This window comes from Danio rerio, chromosome 11 (genome assembly GCF_049306965.1).
Source record: "Danio rerio strain Tuebingen ecotype United States chromosome 11, GRCz12tu, whole genome shotgun sequence".
Lineage (NCBI taxonomy): Eukaryota > Metazoa > Chordata > Actinopteri > Cypriniformes > Danionidae > Danio > Danio rerio.
Window position 1 is genome coordinate 39,656,544 of NC_133186.1, and position 16,163 is coordinate 39,672,706.

Below are 16,163 nucleotides of genomic sequence, written 5' to 3' on the forward strand. Positions count from 1 at the left end.
CAGCCTCCACATCAAAGTTCCTAAAAGCAAAGAAGGTCAAAGTGCTCTAGGATTGGCCAGCCCAGTCACCAGACATAAACATTGTTGAGCATGTCTGGGCTAAGGTGGAGGAGGCATTGAAGATGAATCCAAAGAATCTTGATGAACTCTGGGATTCCTGCCAGAACACTTTCTTTGGCATTCCAGATGACTTTATTAATAAGTGATTTGAGTCATTGCAGAGATGTATGGATGCAGTCCTCCAAGCTCATGGGAGTCATACACAATATTCATTCTTTTTCCACTGCAGCATGACTTTTTATTTTAGGCATGATCATATTTTATTTTGGTAAAATAAGTGTAATCTAGAGGCCGTTGCCTTTCATATAAGCCACTTCTGATACCAAATGATCAACTAGAAGTCAAGTTATTATTTGCTGTTCCTAAAACTTGGATAGACAACAAGACTTATATCAGGTGGTATATATAAATACCACCTGGTGGTTTATATAGTCATGGATCACATGATGTTACAGGCCATAAAATTTATATAATGTTTCCTTCAAAATACATAACGGAAAAATTATGATATTTATTTTTGTCCAAATTAATCAGAATTTTCTATTATGTACTATTGTGTAATGAAAATGTTTACTTTTATTTTTTATTTTGGTAATATATATTACCAAAAAATGTAAAAAAAAAAAAAAAAAAAAAAAAATATATATATATATATATATATATATATATATATATATATATATATATATATATATATATATATATATATATATATATATATATATATATATATTATTATTAATACTGATAATTAGCCCCCTTCAAAATTTTTTCTTCTTTTTTAAATATTTCCCAAATTATGTTTATCAGAGCAAGGAAATTTTAGTATGTCTGATAATATTTTTTCTTCTGGAGAAAGTCTTATTTGTTTTATTTTGGCCGGAATAAAAGCAGTTTATAATTTTTTTTAAACATCATTTTAGGGACAAAATTAATAGCCCCTTTAAGCTGTATTTTTTCTCGATAATTCACAGAACAAACTTTCATTATACAAAAACTTGCCTAATTACCCTAACCTGTCTAGTTATCCTAATTAACCTAGTTAGGCCTTTAAATGTCACTTTAAGCTGTATAGAAGTGTCTTGAAAAATATCTAGTCAAATATTATTTACTGTCATCATGACAAAGATGAAATATTTCAGTAAACTAGAAATGACTTGTTAAAACTATTGTTTAGAAATGTACAGAAAAAATATTCTCTCCGTTAAACAGAAATTATATATATATATATATATATATATATATATATATATATATATATATATATATATATATATATATATATATATATATATATATATATAAACCCTACATTGGCAGTCTACAACAACAAATTGTTTAAAAACAACTTTTATTTTTTAATAGATCAAGGTCAGTAAACCTTGTGTCAACTCTGTTACTGGGCCATGTTTTTAATTTAAAGGTAAAGTACAGTATGTAAGTATGTATGTATGTCTTTAATGATAAGATCTGAAGCACTGAAAGAAATGTCTGCTTTCTATAAGAAACAATTTTCAACTGAAATGTTCTTAACGCAAGAGCGATTTTGTAAAACATCTAAACTGTTATCATATTATCTAAAGCAACACAGAATTTATCTGATTGCACAGTTGGTTGTATATTAGTGGCTAAGCACTGCGGGTTCGGAGGCACCTAATGTTTTTGTTAGCGTTTGTAAACTGTTATAACTCTTCTTCTTCCATTTCTTCCATCAGATTTGAATGGCAGCCCACATAACTGTATGCGGGAAAGTTGTATAATTTGCCACAATGATAGAGGGCAGTGTCAACATGAACCGCAGCAAAATTGAAGTCTAAAACTCTCTATTGCCACCACTTGTCCAAAGTTTCACTTACATTTATCCTTACAACTTATGAATTGAATAGAATGGAGCAGGGCCATAGTGGGACTGCTTTTCACCCTTAGAGTTTCAAGCCTTAGACCGGCTCACTTCAGTTCACGACTGACTATATTAAAATAATGTCATTTTCAGTTCAGTACTTTACAGAGAGGATTTATTTGAACTGTTAACACTATGTAATGCTTCAGAATCTGAATCTGAATCTGGGATCAGAATCTGTTTTCTGTAAGAGTTAGTGCTCATGAATAACTTTGAAATGAAAAAATATAAAATAAATACAAATATGAACTAAGGTACATGAAATTAAAACGAGATTAAAATCAAATGTTTAGAATTTTTTATTGACACTATCAGGTCTTTTTCAAGGAAATAGCTGCTTTATAACTTCAAATATTTGTCATAAATATGAGAACATTAAAGGCTATCTCCAACACTATTCTTTAAAACATCACAATGTCCTTTTCAGCAATATCTGAATATATGTTGTTGAAGCTTTTTTTGTTTAGATTTAATAAGTAATGTTAAATGATGCCTTTTAGCTTTGAATATTTTTGTTTTGAATAGTTTGCATTTGAGAACTTAGAATATTCATATGTGTTGCTCAGATGGATACTCTGTTCATTTTCCATTGAGGATTTGTAACATGTTAAAAAATTGTGTGCGGGCTCTTTAAGAACTGCGTAAATGTCAAATTTGCCAGCAGTGCGTTCTTTAGAAGACAGCAGAGTCACACAGTTTTCTTAACTGCATCCGTGATGGTTGAAATTTGAGGTTATATTTTGTTTAATTTTCTTTAATTTGTTTATGTATCTCTGAGTGAAAATAAAAAAGTCTGACAAGAAACAGACTATATAGATTTCTTTATTTGATATCATTAACCTGCAGGCTGCATTCTGCTGTTCTGCTCATAGGACTGCGAGAAAATAAATAAAAAGAGTGGATCAGCGGTAAAATAATGATTAAAAATATTGAGGCTATGGTCAAATAAATAAAGGAATCAAAAAAGTGAGACTGCTCAGAGTGCAGGCAGCTAGGGACACCGGCCCCTGGCCAAAAAATGAACCAGCCCACTGGGAAAACTCCCTGTGCTCCCGATTAGCTAATCCAGGGCCTGGGCTTTAGGCAAATTTTTTTTTAAATTCCCTCGATTTATTGGCTCAAGTCGATACAAATGCACCATATGACGTCATTTTTCATTATTAGATTTTTTCGCTATTTAGAATTTTTTGCAAAACCTATTTCTACAGATCATGCTAACCAAAAGTAACGGAATTCAAGTTGATCAAGACGAACTGTTTTTGTTTAACTTGCGAACAAATCTAATGTAGAGCTTGCAAAAATGTACTTGAGGCGATATCTCCGTAACGCATTGATAAATGCGCAATGAAAAACTGGTCTCTTCACATTTGACAGAGCATGCCAAGTTGAATGATGTCAGATTTTCCCAGATCAGCCATTTTGGGTGTCAAAAAATGCTATTTTTTACAAACAATTTCACGTATCATTACAAAACATGGTATGCATCTTCAACACCATGCCCTGAGGTACTAAAAAACTTCTGGATCAGCACCTTCTTGTGGCCAAAAGTTATAAGCAATTTTTTAAAAATGCTAATAACTTTTTCTAAACTTTCCTCATTGACATGACATGTGTCTACTATATTCCCTGGATCATGCAGAGACCACTGATGCCAAATATGTCAAAATGAACTAAACTCCCTCTCCGCCATTTTGTTTTTGATTGAAAACCTATTTTTTTTCTAACTCTTTTTAGACCGTTTTTTTTTTTTTTTTCAATTTTCACCAAATCTATCGCATATGTTCTTCAGACCATGTTAGCAAATTGTTATGGAATTCATGTTTATACGTGACATGGTTTTCATTTATGCCACCGATAAATATGCTGGCACGAGGTCAAAGTTTGTCTGAGGCTGTAATTCTGCAATGTTTGAACATTGATGCTGAACTTTAGGTGTGTCATTGACACCTCACAATAACCACAATGCATAAATTTGATAACAGCACCACCTAGTGGTCATGCTTTATAAACCCTTAACAAACCATCAATAATGAATAAATGTTGATTGCATAGGTTTATTGTGGTAAAATTGATCGTCTTATTCCTTGGGTCATGCTGAGAACATTGATACCAAATATGCCATATTTGGACTAACATCCTGTCCGCCTTATTGATTTTGTTCAAAAAATTAGTTGCCACCAAATTTGACTCGAACCATCTTCAGACCATGCTGACCGAAAGTTATGGAAATCATATTGATCAGTGAAACGGTTGTCATTTACGGCATCGACAAATGTGCTAGCATGATGTCAAAGTGAATCTGAGGCTGCGACTTTGCAATGCTTAAATATATTGACACCAAACTTTAGATGCATTATTGTCATCTAACATCAAATTTGTAACTCTGCCACCTATTGATCAAAAGTTTTAAACCAATAAATCATTAATATGTTGATTGTTTTCTTGATTTTTGATATTTTAAGTAAAACATACTTCAAATGTGTTTAAAAAACTCAAGGTTTCACTCGGCCTGATGCTACTCACTAACCGTGTTGCTTTTGGCTTTTGGACTGCTTTGCTCATTTAGCCTCTGTACTGATTTGCTCTTTATGGCTCTGAACTGCTTAGCCCCTTTACATTTACATTTACATTTAGTCATTTAGCAGACGCTTTTATCCAAAGCGACTTACAAATGAGGACAAGGAAGCAATTTACACAACCAAGAGCAACAATGAATAAGTGCTATAAGCAAGTTTCAGGTCTGTAAAGTCTAAGAAGGGAAGTATTAGTAGTATTAGTATTTTTTTTTTTTTTTTGTACAGTTAGTGTTATATTCAAAGAGGCAATTACAGATTAGGAAGTGTAGTGGAGACTAAATAGTTGAGTTTTTAGTCGTTTCTTGAAAGTAGCGAGTGACTCTGCTGTTCTGATGCAGTTAGGGAGTTCATTCCACCAACTGGGCAGATTGAGCGTGAGCGTTCGCGAAAGTGATTTCTTCCCCCTTTGGGATGGAACCACGAGGCGACGTTCATTCACAGAACGCAAGTTTCTGGAGGGCACATAGATCTGCAGAAGCGAGAGCAGATAAGAAGGAGCAAGGCCAGAAGTCACTTTGTAGGCAAACATCAGAGCTTTGAATTTGATGCGAGCAGCAACTGGCAGCCAGTGCAAACGGAGTAGCAGCGGAGTGACATGTGCTCGTTTAGGTTCATTGAAGACCACTCGTGCTGCTGCATTCTGGAGCAGTTGAAGAGGCTTGATAGAGTTAGCTGGAAGCCCAGCTAGTAGAGAGTTGCAGTAATCCAGTTTGGAGAGAACAAGAGCTTGAACAAGGAGTAAAGCTGCATGTTCAGATAAGAAGGGTCGGATCTTTCTGATGTTATAGAGTGTGAATCTGCACGATCGAGCAGTTCTAGAGATGTGGTCAGAGAAGTTTAGTTGGTCATCAATCGTTACTCCAAGGCTTTTCACCATTTTGGATGCAGTAATGGTTGCCCCGTCCATCTGGATTGAAAAGTTATGGTGTAGAGTCGAGTTGGCAGAAACTACAAGCATTTCCGTTTTTGCGAGGTTCAGCTTTATTGCTGATTGTAGCTATATTTAAAACTATAATCATTATTTCATTAGTGGCATGCACTCTTTGCATTTATGCTAGCAGGTAAGACTTTTGGATAACAAGTTTAGAAATTGTCAACTATATTACAGTTAAAACATAATATAGTTAACAAGAAAACTGTATGACACATTTTTTGTTTACAATAAAAAAACCTAGAAAAAAATACTCTTTTTAAAATCTTTGAAATGCAAAATGCAGCACTCTAGTTACAGAATCACCCCTATTATAGGATCCCCTTCAAACCTTTTTGTAGGATTAAAAGCATGTCTTACTTCATCTCTAAGATCTCCTCAAGCTGTTTTCTGCGTTCCTGTCGGAGGTTGGTCAGATGGCCGTCTCTCTCAGACAGAGACTGTTGGGTGGAGGACAGACGCTGTTTGGTGGCATCCAGTTCTTGCCTTGTCTTCTCTAAAACATTCATCAACTCCTCCATCTGTGATATAAAGGGAGAGACAATCATTGAGCTGAGTGGAAATACAAAGGCATCATCCATTTGGATGAATAAATAAAGCACAAACCTTTGGGTTGTCCATTGGGTTATCCTTGCGCTGGTCTTGCAAGATGTTCCCTGGGCCTTTTTTGTCCATCTGAGGGCCAAGCTTGATTCCTGGGCCCTTTTTAATTTGATCCTTGGTTTGCCTTGGAAAGCATACATAATGTTACCAGAAACATCGGATTGAATTCTGAAGCAATTAATTATAATATAATGATCCAAAATAATTATTAGAAAAATGTTAACAAATTAATCACATCATTCCTGAATTTTTTTTTCTTGTTTTACAGCACAAAAGTCTGAACATATTAAAATCAAGATACAATTGCTTGAGAAGCAAAATTAAGCAAAACTTTGAGTAACACTTTACTTGAAGGGGTGTTCATAAGACTGTCATGAAACCTTTATAATCATGACATGTGACTGGGATGTTATGCATGCTTGTAGCAACCGTCATTAAGTGTCATTCGCTCAGTTTTTAAATGCAAAGATAATAATGGTAACTGTTAGTAATGGTTAATGATAATATAAATTGTAAAATAATAATTTGGTTAATAAAATATATGTAATGTAGGTTAGGTTCAGTTATTTTGTGCATCAAAATATTTCTTCACTCAAAAAATTATTTAAATGTATTTTAAATGTGGGTCAAGACAAACTTATGTGGCCCACGTGTTAACTTTTAACATCTGGTCCAAATACTACATTTAACATTGGCCCATGTGTTGTGTGTCACCTTAAAGACGGTGCCACCTCTGTCAAACCTGCGCCAAGTTTGGCCCACATGCTGTTTGCCAAAGCCGGATGAATGCCTGCTGTGTCAGCTTTATGCCAAATCTGGACCAGAATTCTTTGCTACCTGGGGTGATACCAAATTTAGTATTTTTGTCAATATAGTGAAAGTCAGGGGAAACTGAACGTTTCTGAACCAAACTGAGTTTGGTTCAACTTCTATGGAATAACGAAAGTCATAAAAGTAAAAGGACAGAATTTTATTTTAGGGTGGACTGTGCCTTTAAATGTTAATTTCTGAGAAAAAAAAACATCAGAATTAAGTGGATTTATGCACAAGAAAAAAAAAACTGAACATTTTTTTTCATATGTAAGCTCTCAATTTGAAAGAAATATTATCAGACCTTTATATACAAAACAAATATTAAAAATATACTCAAATTCAAATATAATAAATCCAAAGAAACTGAGAATTCTGTTAACTGAGAATATAAAAAGAAAGAATGAATTGACAATTTAATCTTTATTTTGGTTCTCAAATGAATGCATCCTGGGTTAAGAATGTTTAGATACAGTTGAAGTCAGAATTATTCCCCCCCTTGTATTTTTTTCCTCCCAATTTCTGTTTAACAGAGAGAAAAAAATTTTTCAACACACTTCTGAACAGAATAATTTTAATAACTCATCACTAATAACTGATTTATTTTATTTTTGCCATGATGACAGTAAATAATATTTGACTAGATATTTTTCAAGACACTTCTTTACAGCTTAAAGTGACATTTAAAGGTTTAACTAGGTTAATTAGGTTATCTAGGCAGGTGAGGGTAATTAGGCAAGTTATTGTATAATGATGGTTTGCTCTTTAGACTATCGAAGAAAACATTTTGCTTAAAGGGGCTAATAATATTGCCCATCAAAATGTTTTTATTGTTTGCTTTTATTCTAGCTGAAATAAAACAAATAAGATTTTTTCCAGAAGAAAAAATATTATCAGACATACTGTGAAAATTCCCTTTGCCTGTTAAACATAATTTTGAAAAGATTTTAAAAAGAAAAAAAATTAAAAGGGGGGCTAATGATTCTGACTTCAACTGTATTTACACAAGAAAAAAAAAAAAAATTCCTTTGTTTGCAAATGCCTGTTAGTCTGACCTTTGTTATATAATAACTTTATAAAGTGTGTTTGATCTCAGGAGGAAGCATAACTGTTTTACGTTTTGCCAATTCAGTGGCTAATTTGTACAAATTCATACAAGTTCAGTCTTACGAAATGTAGGATTATTAAAAGGACGTGTGGCACCAAACCAATCCCCACCCCTAAACCCAACCATCATTGGGGGATGAGCAAATCCTCCTAAATTGTACAATTGAGATCGTACAAATTCATACGAAATAGCCACCAAATCAAAATTTGCCATGAGACAGCATTGCTTTTAAGTGAATGTCTGTGATCAGTGAAAGCAAATAACAAAACACGACATCACCATGAAATGAGAACCATCACAACACCACACAAATGCAAACATGATAACCATGTAACATCACATGACCCAAAACACGCTTGGTTATTGCTCAGAAGGGACGCTGGACACCAGAGAAACACCCTACTTACCTGGGAGCGAGACTGACGGTGGAGGAAGAGGAGGGAGGAAGGATGCAAGAAGAAGGGCAGGAACGGGAAGGAAGAGAAGCCACAACACAGCAAACAGGAAAGGAAAGGAGAAATAAAACTTTAGAATACACCCAAAAACCCAACAGAAAACAGCTGGAAAGAGTCCAGACGCAAACTAGGAGTGGTTTTAAAAACACCTCCTAAAAAGTCAACAAGGCAGGATGCATGACGGCATCAAATCTCAAATCATCACCGTCAGTGGGTACATTCGCCACTGATTCCAGATCTGCAGGGACCCGTGAGAGTGCCAACATGCAGCAACCCAACCAGCCGAGCCGCGGTGAGGAATTGCAAACGGGGCGAGAGAAAGAGTGCTCAGGCATAAGGGTGTGCAAACCTACTAGAGGAACACCAGACCCTGTCTAAAATACCCAGCTCATTCACTGAGCACAACAGGCCCGAGGTGCTGCCCCGACGTCTCATGCAGGCCGTTTCAGAGGATATTTTGTCGCAGGTTGGTGGTTCATTCAGAGGAGTGAGAGGAGAGATTGTGTTAGAAAAGCAGAAAGAGGAGAGGAGATGCAGATCAGCATGTGAAATGGGTGTTCAAGGGAAGAAAACAGGGTTCAGATCTTTGCCAGAGCCCTTGTATGAAAGCAACACCAAGCGGGAAGCATATCGATCATTGAAGCATGAGTGCTGTATGTGGAGAAAAAATACATTAACGCTGCAAAAAATGCTTTTAGCACTTGTTTCTTGTACAAACATCTTAAAATTCTTTAATCAAGCCGCATATTCTAGACAAGAAAAACATTTTGTATTGTTTTAAGAAATAGTGTCAAAATAAGTGAGTTTTTCCTTAAAAATAGCTAAATAATCTATTGATTAGGTAACCTAAATAAACTTATGTCAAAAGATAAAACTAAATCATTTTGGTCACCCCATATACATTATTTGCTTGTTTTTTTAGTTTTTTGTTTTTTTTAAACTCACTTACTTTTGAGATATTATGTCTTAAAACAAGAAAACTTCTCTAGGAAATGCGTTTTGATTAAATATTTGTAAGAAATCTCGACTAGAAATAAGACAAAAAATCTAAGTAAGAAAGGCATTTTTTGCAGTGAAGATTTAGTAAAATAGCACTTTTTAAAGGGAGAGTTCACTTAAACGTTTAAATTTTGGCATTATTTATTTATTTCTTCATGTCTTTCCAAATGATATAAGCTTTTTATTTCAATGGAACATGAAAGAAGATATTTTGAAGAATGCTGAAAATCAAAAAGTTTTGTTCTGATTTCAGATTTTGCCACATTCTCATCTTGTTATTTACTATAGTTTCTTTCATTTTTCAGCTTTTGTTTTTGTCTCATCCGCTTTCTAGAACCGTTCTTCACCGGATTTGAACCCCCTCATTGGGGTCAACACCGCTCTGCATCTCAAGTCCGTCGATATACTGTCACACCTGTTGCAGTGCCCTAGTTTGGACACTTGAGGGCACTTGTTTGTTTTGTAGTTTCACCTCATTTCCCATAATCCTTTATATCACTGATTGTGTTGTTACAGCTGTTTCATGTTTGTTAATTTAGTCCTGTCTTTATAAACCCTCTTGTTCTCTGTTTTAGTTGCCTTAGGATTTTGTGCTCCTCACGTTTGGTATGTTTGTCTGGTCATATAGTTTTTGTATTTTGATAATTCTTGGATTCCTGTTTTGTGTTTGTTTTCTTTAGCACTCCTACCCTGTTTTTTGTGTTTACTCGTTTTTGGATTTTTGCCTGTTCTCTTGTTTGGACTAGATTTGCATCCTGCTTTAGTTCTGTTCAAGTTTGGAAACCTTTGTCTTTTGGAAACTTTAGTCTTTGTTATAATAAATTGCTGCACTTGGATTTTTGCATTTTGTGATCATTCCCTATTTCGTGACACATACGTGGCGAGCCACTAGACAAACTGGTAACAGCAGGAAAAGTCGTCCTACAGAGGTAAGCGATCAGCTGGTAAGCCAGAAAAGAAATGGCCGTCATACCCCTCTGCAGTGTTCATTTTAAAGATGACATGCAGCCATACGTTGTGATCTCCAGAAATGTATATAGGGCTACGTTTTCAGAATGAGCCTATGTTGGAAAAATAATGACTTCCAGTGTATTTTCTTGTCCATAAAATGGAAGTCAGTAATGATTAAAAAGGTTTGGCTACCACGCAGTCTTCAAAGTACTTTCTTATTTGTTCCATCAAAAAAGAACGCAATTTAAGTGAACCGTCGCTTTAATCTCAGTGTGCCTTTGAAGATGACACATTTACATGTTGCCATGCCAACATCAACACAACAGACACAGTATCAGAAGTGCAGTTTTCACACATCTAGCACAAAGTGAAAGAAAAGTAAAGTGCTAAAACTGAGGAAACATTTTGATCAAATCTGAGATACTTCACACACTAAAAACACATATTATATAACAGATATAATGATAAAAGAAAACATGCACTCTGACTGATGCACACATACAACTTCTGTTCCAAAGCCCAATGAGTTGCCAAGCTAGGTGCCATTTAAGTGGACTTCTAACAGGGAGTCTGTTTGTGCATATACAGCTTGATTTTAAAAATTCTTAAAGTTTTGGGTTGATATAATTTATTAGTATATTCCTAAAAGAAAATATCAGTTCAGTGAGGCGGCTTTTAAAAAACAACAATAATGCTATTTGTATTATTTTCTCTTTTAATATATATATTATTCCTTCATTTTCTTTTCAGCTTAGTCACTTATTAATCTAGGTCGCCACAGCAGAATAAACTGCTAACTTATCCAGCATATGCTTTTTACTCAGCGGATGCCCTTCCAGATGCAACCCATCACTGGGAAACATCCATACACACTCATTTACACACATACAATACAGCCAGTTAAGCTTACACAGTTTACCTATACCGCATGTCTTTGAATGTGGGGGAAACCGGAGCACCCGGAGGAAACCCACGGCAACACATGGAGAACATGCAAACTCTACACAGAAATGCCAACTGACCCAGCCAGGGCTCGAACCAGTGACCTTCTTGCTGTGATGCGATCGTGCTACCCACTGCGCCACCATGACGCCCTATTTTAATATATTTTAAAATGTAATTCATGGGAAGATAAATATAAATTATTTGATGTTGATTGTTGATGAATGAATATTCCATTTTTAATTGTCACATTATCTTTCAAAAATCCGGCTAATATGCTTGTTTGTCGCTGAAAATATATTTATTATTATTATTCATTCATTCATTCATTTTTCTACGGCTTAGTCCCTTTATTCATCAGGGGTCGCCACAGCGGAATGAACAACCAACTTATCCACGATATGTTTTACACAGCAGATTCCCTTCCAGCTGCAATCCAGAAGTGGGAAACACCCAATACACATACATTCATTTATTCATTCATTTTCTTTTTGGCTTAGTCCTTTATTTTAATTTGGGGTCACCACAGTGGAATGAACCGCCAACTTATCCAGCATGTTTTATGCAGTGGATGCCTTTCCAGCTGCAACCCATCTCTGGGAAACATCCATACACACTCATTCACTACGGACAATTTAGCTTACCCAATTTACCTGTACCGCATGTCTTTGGACTGTGAGGAAAACCGGAGAAACCCACTCCAACATGGGGGAAAATGCAAACTCAGAAACGCCAACTGACCAAGCTAAGACTCAAGCCAGCGATCTTCTTGCTGTGAGGCGACAGTGCTAATCATTGAGCCACCATGCTGCCCATTATTATTATTATTATTATTATTATTATTATTATTATTATTATTATTATTATTAAGGCTTCATTATTAGGGCTAATTAAAAAAAACAAAAAAAAACAATGCAGATTTTTATTAAATTTGAAAATGTATTTTTAAATATATTTAAATACTTTTATTATTACTATTATTATTATTATTGTTATTAAGGCTAATTAAAAAAACAACAATGCAGATTTGATAATTTTTTTACATGTTTTTTTTTTTAAATATTTTAAATACTTTTATTATTATTATTATTATTATTATTATTATTATATTTTTAATAAAATAGTGATACGCATTTTACATTTGTCAGTATATTTCAGATAAATACCCCTTTTAAAAGAAATTTTTTTGAAATGTTTTGTCATAAATTAATTTTAAATAAATGAAATTTGTCTCACGCTGTAAAAATCATTTCACAAAATATAATAACAATCATTGTTTTTGTTACTTTAAATTAATAAAGTTTCAATTAAACATTTTTAGCTAAACAAAGTTTAACATATTTTTTGTTTGACTGATATTAGATGACTAGAAAGGTTGATTAAAAAAAAAACTATTTTACAGTGCATTTTTATCAGTTTGTCTTTGATAGCACTGTAAAAAAATACTGGGTTTCACACAAATTTTTCATGTTAAGTTAACTTTTTTCAATTGGATTGAACATAAAACAATTGTTAAAACAAAAGTTGTCCCCCCAAAAACTTAAGAATTGTGTTGTCTCAACTCATTTTTAAAATATTTTGAAGAAGCAGCAAAGGTCCATTTTATTTTTGAGTGTATTATATACATTTCAGTGCTAACCTGTCAATAAAAGGCAATCCCAAATAGCATCACAAAATGCTCAAGATGTCAACTATCTATTAGACAATGAGACATCTCACTGAAGATTGGAAGTGAACCATGTACATGTGCAAGAAACAGCAGAAAATATACAAGCACTTCTTTTCTAAGCTGTCTCGGTCCACTGATTTTCCAACAATGCAATGTGGCACTTATTTACATCATTATAATGATTAATAAACATGTTTTATCAGTTTTTTTAGTTAAACAATGCAGTGAACAAGAGACAGCATTAAATCAAACAGGCGCACAGCCGTTGCAGTCACAGATAGATCAATGCAGCCGAGCCGTGGTGCCAGGACAGAGCACTCACTTTCCCAGGAAGTCCCACACCATTCCCCCAATCTGCTGAGGGGCGGCGGACACTGAGGGCGGAGGGTCAGAGGGGGCTCTGCCACCAGGGCGGGGCGAGGGGCGGGTAGCAAGGGGAGGGGGGCTGGGCCACAGTGAACAGAGGTGGAACACCAATGAAAATGGCAAGAATGATAGATAGATAGATAGATAGATAGATAGATAGATAGATAGATAGATAGATAGATAGATAGATAGATAGATAGATAGATAGATAGATAGATAGATAGATAGATAGATAGATAGATAGATAGATAGATAGATAGATAGATAGAACAAAACAGCAGTAGATGCAATGACAGTGCAATAGAATAATAGATGACATGTCAGATTGATAAAGGTGCAGCAGAATGATAGATAAAATGATAGAGATGAACAATAGATAGAACAGCAGATATAACATCAGAATAACATATAGAATGACACCAAGATAAAAAGATAAACAGAACAGAACGATAGATAAATCAAACAATAGAATGGCAATTAGAATAACAGAATGATAGGAAGAACAAGGGAACGATGGATTGAATGACAGAAGGACAGATTGAACGGTAGAAGATTGGAAGAAGGTAATGATTAAACGACACAATAGAGCGATTAACCGAATGATAGAACAATGGAAAGAACAGCAGATAGACAGAATAATAATTAGAAAAATATGAAGGAAGAAAAAATGAAATAAAGAAAAGAAGAAAGAAAGAAAGAAAGAAAGAAAGAAAGAAAGAAAAAAGGAATAAAGAAAGAAAAAAAGAAAGAAAGAAAAATGGAAGAAAGGAAATAATGAAAGAAGGACGAACAAAAGAAAGAAAGAAAGAAAAAAGAAAGAAAGGAAGAAAGAAAGAAAAAAGAAAGAAAGAAATGAATGTAGGAAAAAGAAAGAGAGAATGAAAGAAAGAATTGAAAGAGAAAGTAAAAGAAATAAGATAAGAAAAGTAGGAAAGACAAACGAAAAAGAGAAAAACATTAATAAAGAAAGAAAGAAATTAAGGAATGAAAAGAAGGAAGGACAAAAAAAAAGAAAGAAAGAAAGAAAGAAAGAAATGAATGTAAGAAAAAGAAAGAGAGAATGAAAAAAAGAATTGAAAGAGAAAGAAAGTAAAAGAAATAAGAAAAGAAAAGTAGGAAAGACAAACGAAAAGATGAAAAACATTAATAAAGAAAGAAAAAAGTAAGGAATGAAAAGAAGGAAGGACAAAAGAAAAAAGGAAAGAAAGAAAAAAAGAAAGAAAGAAAGAAAGAAAGAAAAAGAAAGAGATAATGAAAAAGAATTAAAAGAGAAAGAAAGTAAAAGAAATAAGAAAAGAAAAGTAGGAAAGACAAACGAAAAGAAGAAAAACATTAATAAAGAAAGAAATATATTAAGGAATGAAAAGAAGGAAGGACAAAAGAAAAAAGGAAAGAAAGAAAGAAAGAAAGAAAGAAAGAAAGAAAGAAAGAAAGAAAGAAAGAAAGAAAGAAAGAAAGAAAGAAAGAAAGAAAGAAAGAAAAAGAAAGAGAGAATAAAAAAAGAATTGAAAGAGAAAGAAAGTAAAAGAAATAAGAAAAGAAAAGTAGGAAAGACAAACGAAAAGAAGAAAAACATTAATAAAGAAAGAAATATATTAAGGTATGAAAAGAAGGAAGGACAAAAGAAAAAAGGAAAGAAAGAAAGAAAGAAAGAAAGAAAGAAAGAAAGAAAGAAAGACAATGGAAAAAGAAAGAAAGAAAGAAAGAAAGAAAGAAAGAAAGAAAGAAAGAAAGAAAGAAAGAAAGAAAGAGAAGCAGTACAGAAGAATATGAGGATGAACAAAGAAATGAATGGACCGTGAAAAAACAGAAGGAAGTGAAGGAAAAGAGAAAGACAGAAGAGAGAAAGAAAGAGTTGGCGAGACGGTATAAAAACAGAACAGAAACACACATGATTAATCAAAGCACATCAACACTAAAGCAAAAGCATGTCAACAGAGAAGAAGCAGAGCTGGAGAACCAGAGGAACTCAACCTACACTTATAAATACTTATTAAACATAAACAGCTCACACTTAAACTATGTCAAATCAAACTGGAATTTTTGCCCAGCACTTATATTAGATTAACAATTTAATTTGATGTAATATTACAATACTAATTCAATATGATCAATAATAATTTATTATCATTTATATTATATATAATAAATGGTTATGCCTTAATTATCACTGATAGTAAGCAAATGCAATTACTGTTAATTACATGATAATTAATCTTTTGTTTTGTTCACCATCATTATTATGGCTACTTTTAAAGCGTGCAACGTTAGTGTGAACAGCAATTTAAGATGATGTAAAACCTGAATACCTGAACAACACACCTCAACAGAAGAATTCAGAACAAAGAAGAAACAAATATGAAAGCGTTTGTTCATGAACAAACACAGAGAGTAATTTAAGGAGAAGCGCATGAAAACAGAGGCATTTCACAACCATTAAAAAAACACAAGCTTCACATCTATATTCAGAGCATGTCAGAAACACAGAAAACTGATGACCTCATGAATGTGTGATTTTAGAAAACAGCACAAACATTTGCAATGGTCATCATATTTCAGCTCTTTGAGCACTCTGAGAGTACAGCGTGTTTTGTACTGCATCAGTAACAGAAAAGCCCTTCACAGCAGCAGTTTGATGTTCATACTCTGGCAGAATTAAATATTAGGTACAGTAGAAACTGTCAGCGGATGCTGTCAAAGCACAACATAACAGCAAAACTGGAGATCAGTACTGTAGGCGTACTGTAGGTACCATAGTTAGCAGAAGTAGTTTCCATCTCAATGCTCCTGAAT

At 33.9% G+C, this 16,163-nt stretch overlaps 1 protein-coding gene across 17 annotated transcripts in view; it reads right to left on the reverse strand.

Moving 5' to 3' along the window:
- Nucleotides 1–16,163, reverse strand: part of erc2 (ELKS/RAB6-interacting/CAST family member 2) — a 125,661-nt gene that overhangs the window by 12,136 nt on the left and 97,362 nt on the right. For 7 of the 17 annotated variants that reach the window (XM_073917061.1, XM_068224430.2, XM_068224431.2 and 4 more), the window contains 3 exons: nt 13,327–13,449; nt 6,074–6,194; nt 5,828–5,988 (listed from right to left, as the gene is read on the reverse strand). In XM_073917061.1, coding sequence (XP_073773162.1) covers nt 5,828–5,988; nt 6,074–6,194; nt 13,327–13,449 — 405 coding nt within the window. Of the gene's footprint in view, nt 1–5,827; nt 5,989–6,073; nt 6,195–8,395; nt 8,408–13,326; nt 13,450–16,163 lie in introns of all 17 variants that reach the window. The other 10 variants (XM_073917065.1, XM_009306249.5, XM_073917064.1 and 7 more) reach the window with 2 other exon arrangements.